General features: G+C 54.3%; 1 protein-coding gene across 1 annotated transcript in view; it reads right to left on the bottom strand.

Annotated features, from left to right (window-relative positions):
* LOC104489111 (ubiquitin carboxyl-terminal hydrolase CYLD-like) overlaps nucleotides 1-6,663 on the bottom strand; it is a 12,121-nt gene extending 5,458 nt beyond the window's left edge. Inside the window, exons 1-7 of the mRNA XM_010131227.1 lie at nucleotides 6,208-6,663; nucleotides 5,205-5,486; nucleotides 5,057-5,126; nucleotides 4,108-4,328; nucleotides 2,722-2,875; nucleotides 1,291-1,429; nucleotides 581-691 (exon numbers count right to left, since the gene is read on the bottom strand). Of these exons, the coding sequence (XP_010129529.1) occupies nucleotides 581-691; nucleotides 1,291-1,429; nucleotides 2,722-2,875; nucleotides 4,108-4,328; nucleotides 5,057-5,126; nucleotides 5,205-5,486; nucleotides 6,208-6,663 (1,433 nt within the window). The remainder of the gene's footprint in view (nucleotides 1-580; nucleotides 692-1,290; nucleotides 1,430-2,721; nucleotides 2,876-4,107; nucleotides 4,329-5,056; nucleotides 5,127-5,204; nucleotides 5,487-6,207) is intronic.
* Nucleotides 6,664-7,524: the final 861 nt, after the last annotated feature.

Below are 7,524 nucleotides of genomic sequence, written 5' to 3'. Positions count from 1 at the left end.
ACTCCCCTGTCCTCCCAGCTCAGTGCATCCACCCTCCCAGCACTCCTGGGGCTCCTCTGGCCCCGCTGTAGCAGCTCCATGTCTCTGCTGTGCTGAGGAGCCCCGAGCTGGAGCCAGCCCTGCAGGGGGGTCTCCCCAGAGCAGAGCAGAGCGCAGCAGAGGGGCACGATCCCCTCCCTCCAGCTGCTGCCCACGCTGCTGGGGATGAGCCCAGCACACAGGTGGCTGCTGGGCTGTGAGCGCATATTGCCGGCTCATGTCCAGCTTTCCCTCTCCAGTCGTTCTCCACAGGGCCACTCTCACTCAAATCTCAGCATCACAGAAGGCTCCAGGGTTGTATTTGTGTAGCCAGTGCCAGGACACTGGTCCTCAAGGAAGACATCTTATGTTCAATCAGCCTTTCAACCCAGGGAAAGGAACAACTGGAACATGAACCCAATACAAATAGCTTTGGCTGTGGCTGGCAGCAGGAGCACTCCAGGTAACCCTTTCCCTAGGTGACAGATAGCATCTGTCAGGGCAGCAGAGAAGCTACAAGGGTAGATGGAGGAATTCCACGATTCCCATGGGCTGGACTCACTTTCTGAGGGGATTAACGATCTCATCTCGCAGAATGCTCTGGACATTCCTGTCACACAGTGGGAAGGGCTTGAAGAGCATCGAGTCAAGCACGGACGTACAGGAGAAGAGGCTGTGGAAAGAGCGAGATGGGTGTAAGTCCGATGGGTTTACAGCAATAGTTCAAACCAAGTTTTGCCTTGTGACAGTCGGTGGCTTTTGTTTTCAACAGTCCATGCATGCAGTTACAGAGAAATGAGTGGGATAAACCATGTCTGTTTTAACAAATGCTGGTAGCAAGCAAGGAAACAGCTCAGAGAGAATGAAATCTCATACTCTGCAGCCAAAACTGCTCATGGTGGGGCACCATTGAGTCTTTTCCTCTCCCAACAGTGCTGCACAGTGAAGCTGGGATCTCATGGGTGGTTTCTTTGACGTGTTTCCGGCCGTGACCTCCAGTGACAGAGTCAGCACAGTCCACATCCAGAGAGCTACGATCTCTCACCACCCTGCATGACAGACACACAGGTCCCTGAGGTACTCACAAGGGGTATTTCAGGGCCTGAGAACCTACCAGGTCTGGAAGGAGGTCAAAGAGCAGCAAGCAGCAAGGTTGCGTCTCCACACTGTTATACTCTGCTCTACACTAGGTACATTTCTGGCCACCTTGGAAGTACTGCACTTGAGGGCTCTGCCCAACTAAACCAAAGCACCACCCAAGGAGGTCCTCACCTGAAGAGAGCGGCGTCCATATAGCAGGAATTACAGTGGCCTTGGATTCCCTTCATCCGCCCTCGCAGGACACGCACTGCTGCCTCGTTCTGGAGGGGAGGAAAACTCTCTGGAGCCTGGGGAAGAACTTCTTGCCCTCCTGCAAGAGAAACAACAAAAGCAACTGCCTTTAGCTTCAGCCTCAAGTTGTTCCAGGGAAGGCTGAGGTTGGCTCCGAAGAACAATTTGTTCCCCATTGGGGTTGTGCAGGGCTGTGCCAGGCTGCCCAGGGCAGTGGTGGAGTCCCCATCCCTGGAGGGGTTGCACAGGCGTGTGGAGGTGGTGCTGAGGGCCAGGGGTCAGTGGGGACCTGACAGTGCTGGGGGGACACTGGACTCGATCTTAAAGGTCTTTTCCAACCAAAATGATTCTGTGAGTCTTCCTGTTCAAATGAAAATACTGACCTGATCATCCCTCATCTTCTTGTATGTCTTATCATCACATCAAGGTCAATTATAATAAATTAAAATCGATTTGATCCTCTCTCTCTTACCAAGCTCTCCCTTATTTCTCAGTCCCCGGGTGCAACACGGTCATGGCTTCACATCCTGGCCACGGGCCTGAGTTAACCCCTCCAACTCTCCAGAGCCACATGTTTGGCCTATGTTTGCAGAACATTTAAACTGTTGATGGGTATGTGTTGGTTGTTAAGAAGCTCAACGTGAGCCAGCAATGTGCGCTCACAGCCCAGCAGCCACCTGTGTGCTGGGCTCATCCCCAGCAGCGTGGGCAGCAGCTGGAGGGAGGGGATCGTGCCCCTCTGCTGCGCTCTGCTCTGCTCTGGGGAGACCCCCCTGCAGGGCTGGCTCCAGCTCGGGGCTCCTCAGCACAGCAGAGACACGGAGCTGCTGCAGCGGGGCCAGAGGAGCCCCAGGAGTGCTGGCAGGGTGGAAGCCCTGTGCTGGGAGGGCAGGGGAGAGAGCTGGGGGTGTTGAGGCTGGAGCAGAGGAGGCTGCGGGGAGACCTGAGTGCAGCCTTTGAGTGCTGAAAGGGGCTGCAGGAAAGCTGGGGAGGGGCTTTTGATCAGGGAGTGCAGTGACAGGACGAGGGGTGATGGGTTCAACTGAGAGAGGGAGATTCAGAGGAGAGAGAAGGGAGAAATTGTTGGTGCTGAGGGTGGTGAGAGCCTGTGCCAGGTTTCCCCGAGAGGTGGGAGAAGCCCCATCCCTGTCCCCATTGCAGGTCAGGTTGGAGCTTGGGGCTCTGAGCACCCTGCTCTGGTTGCAGATGTCCCTGCTGACTGCAGGGGGTTGGACTAGGTGAGCTTTAAGGTCCCTTCAACCCAAACCAGCCAAAGAAAGTGAAAGATATTAAAGCGCCAATTAAGACACCGTGCACAAGGCTTCTCCGCAGCGCTCTGTCCCAGCCCAGCCCCATCTCCCTGGATCTCACGGTAGTCCATGAGGCTCGGCTCACTGTCTCGCCAGTACTGGAAGCGAACGTCAGGCTGGCAGGACTGCAGCTTCACGAAGAGGCCGCGCTTCGGAGCACAGTGGAAGTAGTATTTGCCCAGCCACTCGCCAGCCGTGACCCCCTTGTCTTCATCCTGGGAAAAGAGCATCAAGGAATAACATGAGTCTTTTGGCGAATGAGGTGAGACTTTTCACTCTTTAATAGGTATGTACAAGTTTGGTCCCATTTTGTTGCCTGTTTTCATTTATTCTGGTTGGTTTTTACCTATTAATGCCGTATTCTGAATTATTCCGTCCCATATTCCAGTAACATTATTCTAGAAGAACCCCAGACTGGTGGGGCTGGCAGGGACCTCTGGGGTCACCCAGTCCCAGTCCCCCAGAGCAGGGCGCCCAGTTTGGCCTCCAGGCGGGTTTGGGATCTCTCCAGAGCAGGAGACTCCACAGCCTCTCTGGGCAGCCTGGGCCAGGGCTCCCTCACCCTCACACCAGAGAACTTTCTCCTCATGGCCAGGTGGAACTTCCTGGCTCCCAGTTTGTGCCCGTTGCCCCTCGTCCTGTCACTGGGCACCACTGGGCAGAGTCTGGCCTGTCCTCCTGCCCCGCCTTTAGCTATTGGTGACACTGATGAGGTCCCCTCCCAGGCTGCTCTTCTGCAGCTGAACAGCCCCGGCACCACCCACAGAGATGGTCCAGCCCCTCCTCATCCTCGCAGCCTCCGCTGGACTCTCTCCAGCAGCTCCCTGTCCCTCTGGAACTGGGGACCCCAGCGCTGGACCCATACTCCAGTGTGGCCTCGCTGGGGCAGAGCAGAGGGGCAGGAGAACCTCCCTGATCACACTCTTCTCAATATACCCCAGGAGACAACTAGCCTTCTTGGCCACGAGGGGCCATTGCTGGCTCACAGGGAACCTGTTGTCCACCAGCACTGCCAGGTCCTTCTCTGCAGAGCTGCTTCCCAGCAGGTCAAGCCCTCGCCTTGCTGAACTTCATTTGGTTCCTCTCACCCAACTCTCCAGCCTGTCTAGGTCTCACTGAACAGCATTGCCGCCTGATGGTGTGTCAGCCACTCCCCCCAGTTTGGTATCATCAGCCAACTGGTTAAAGGGATGCTCTATCCCTTCTTCCAGGTCACTGATGAAGATGAGGTAAGAGAGCAAACCAACCCTTGTCATGATTCCCCAGGCTCCTCTTCTCAGCCTCTGTGAGGGCACAATTGCTGTTTATCCTCACAGCTCAGCCCTGACACATCACAGGCCCAGATCACGCTGTGAGATCTGCAACCACGAGCTCAGGATTTCCAACAGAAGAGCAACCAAGACCTGCCTGTTCTGATAGACAACCTCACCACCACTTTGCTCCTTACCAGTTCAACTCCAGCCATCTTGTGCTTAATTTGGGGCAGGTAGCCCAACCAGCGGATGATTCCTGAAACCTGATTGCCCTTGTCCAAGGTGATCTGGACCACGGAGTTCACCTCCAGGGGTGAATTCCCGCTTTCACACGTCTCGCTGCTGTCGTTTCTCTCTTGTTTCATTTGGTTTGGGTGTCCCAAACCCATGTCGGACTCGAACGGTGAAAATAAACCTAGTGGGTGACATGAAATGTCAGGTGAGGTGGGAAGTCAACAGCTAACACCAGACACCGCTGGATCTCATCTCCTGCCTGGTATAGTTTGAAATTACAGACCACATGGACAAGCATGAAGCTGAGCATCACGGACACAAGGTGGAATTCCCAGTGATGTGGCCAAACTGGTCTAACAGGCCAAGACGAGACAATCCTGCTCCTTCTTTCTCCGCTCAAGGCTGCGCACTCCACCCTCTCGCTGGCCCTGGAGCCAATCGGGCCCATCTCAGAGCCTCTTTGGACTACTGAAATGGGGGGTTATTCCCAAACTCTTCCCCCTGGGCTGGCCCTGACAGTGTCTTTAGATGGCAACAGAGACATTCCACTAATTTCTTGTCTTGTCCAATGACTTGACCTATGACTGTGCCTCTCCAGGATTGCCTGGCATCAGGCTGAGGCTCCTGCTCCACCTCCTACAGCTAAATTAAAGAGTCTTTAACTGGTGGTGCTGCCTCCCCTCTCAGACTCTCTTTTCTTCTCTGTGACAACTGAAGCAGCTTTAGTTGCCTAATACAAAGATTTTTGCCCCGAACTTGACACATTTCCACGGCCCTTCTCTGCCTTCTCAACTAAGTCAGGACTAGCTGAAGCTTTTGTAGATTTTCAGCTCATCTGTACCCTGAAGAGAAGGAATAAATGTGAAAACCCCAGGACAGGCAGGGCAGACGCCTCTGACCACAACCTACTTCGCAAACTTTCCTTCACCACGGAATCCATAGGGATTTCACGGAAAATGTCAGTCGTTCCTTCTTCTTCCTGAAAAGAGACAAAAATAAATTAGACAGAGGGAACACGATCCCGTTTGTCAAGAAAAGGCAGCGAGGCTGCTCTTACCGGGCAAACTTTAACGAACCACTGGGTTCCCTCCCTGTAAACCGCCATTGCGATTCCCTTCGTCAGGACCTCATCCACGTAGAAGCTGACTGCGTCACCCACTTTGACGGGAACTGCCTCCTCCACGTTTGTGTTTGGCTTTTGTTTTACGTAGCTGTCATCTGGCGCGGGAGTAAACTGGACCCTGCTAAAGGGCAGGAAGATCCCGCAGTTCCGCTTGCACTTGAAATACTCGGTGCCGTGATAAGAGCCATCGCTGCGCCCTCGGTTTTCACCCTCGCCCTGAAAACACAATCACAGAATCATTTGGGTTGGAAAAGACCTTTAAGATCATCGAGTCCACCCCGTCCCCCCAGCACTGCCAGGTCCCCACTGACCCCTGGCCCTCAGCACCACCTCCACACGCCTGTGCAACCCCTCCAGGGATGGGGACTCCACCACTGCCCTGGCACAGCCCTGCACAACCCCAACGGGGAACAAATTGGTCCTCAGGGACAACTGAAACCTCTGCTGGAACAACTGGAGGCTGGTTCCTCTCGTGCTGTTGCTTGTTCCTGGGGAGAAGAGACTGACTGCCCCCTCGCTCCAACTTCCTGAAATTCAGGGAGTTGTGGAGAGCCAGAAGGTCTCCCCTGAGCCTCCTTTTCTCCAGGCTCAACGCCCCCAGGTCCCTCAGCTGCTCCTCAGTGCACTTGTGCTCCAGACCCTGCACCAGCTCCGTTGCCCTTCTCTGGACACGCTGCAGCCCCTCAATGTCCTTCTGGGAGTGAGGGGCCCAAACTGAACCCAGGATTCGAGGTGTGGCCTCCCTAGTGCCCCCAGTCCAGGGGGACGATCCCTGCCCTGGTGCTGCTGGGCCACACCAGTGCTGGTACAAGCCAGGATGCTGTTGGCCTTCTTGGCCACCTGGGCACTCTGCTGGCTCAGCTTTAAACACGCCAGAAAGCCACAACACACAAACATAAAGGGAAAAACATGCGACTTACTTCCTTGGCCACTTTACCTGTAACTCCACCCCGAAGAAGAACGGCGACAGCACAGCCGATGTGGTTTTGTAAATGCTGCCGATGTAGCGGATGACACCGGGCAGATACTGCCGGTCGACCTCCGCCATCACTCTTTGTCCCGGCACGGCCCGCAGAGCCGCTTCGAGGCTCAACCTTTCTAAGAAGTAGTTCAAGCGTTCAGTGTGGCTGCTGATGGCCAGGAGGAAGACAGCCGCCTCCTCGCGCACGGGCTGGAGGATCTCTATGTTTATGGTGACGGTGGAGCTGTCGTCCAGCATGATGACCCTCAGGAAGCAAGCAGGGGGCCTGTCGTCGGAGAAGTTGCGCAGGTAACTCCTCTCGCTGCAGAAGCACATGTTACCGGCTTGAAAGTACTTGTTGCCGTAGGTGCAGTCTTCTGTCAGGATGTAGTAGCAGTTTCCATCCGCTGCTGAAGGCAGGAGGCTGCTCATCGTCCTTCCCCTGCATTGTGAGAAGGGAGAGAGCCGCAGCAGTGAAGATACATTCATGGCATTGCAGGATCTCAGAAGAATCCAGGCTGGAAGAGGTCTCAAGCACAACTGGGCAGGTCGCTCAAAGCTTCACCCAGGGGAGCTTTAAGCACCTCCAGCTCCAGTGTTTGATCAACCTCATGGTGGAGAAGAAAAAATTCCATCTAACCTGGGTTCCCCGTGTTTCTCCTTGTCCCTGTTGCCTCCTGCACCCTCACTGGGCCTCCACACGACGAGTCAGCTCAGTCTTCTCTGCTAAACCCTCCCAGCCAGAAAGGCTGCTGCACAACGCAGCATCTTGTCTGTCCTGTTCTCCACAACACCAGAATGGCCTCATTAAATTCCACCCCCTGCTTTCTTCTCATCCTTAATCACGGGTATGGGGCAAAGCCTAGATTCTGTCTCTTAAAAATTCTCTAAAACAGGAGCTCTAGTCTGTGACTGGAGCTTTCCCACGTCATGTTAAAACACATTAATATTCAAACCATACAGGAAGCCCAGCACCTACCACACTCCTGAGCCGAGGCACTAAAGATTCCTGGCTTTCCTCACAAATAGATCAGAAGAGCTTCAAATACCCAGAATCACAAGTAAGTTTTCTAGTATCCTTATGCCCAAGACCCTCACGTGTTTCCCCCCTCTCCAGCCTCACTTCCGACAACACCAATTGCAGCCAGGACCAAGATTTTTTTTGTTCCAACAGAAGAAAAGGGGTGGACAGAACTGCTTGGCCCAGCCTGGCCAATACAGAGAAAATAACAGACATGGCTGTTTCTAGCCATGGAGGAAGCTCACAGAATCATTTCGGTTGGAAAAGACCTT

Source organism: Buceros rhinoceros, unplaced genomic scaffold (assembly GCF_000710305.1).
Source record: "Buceros rhinoceros silvestris isolate BGI_N320 unplaced genomic scaffold, ASM71030v1 scaffold26292, whole genome shotgun sequence".
Classification (NCBI taxonomy): Eukaryota; Metazoa; Chordata; class Aves; order Bucerotiformes; family Bucerotidae; genus Buceros; species Buceros rhinoceros.
The sequence above is the reverse complement of the archived record's forward strand: the minus strand, read 5'-3'. Positions and strand labels throughout refer to the sequence as shown.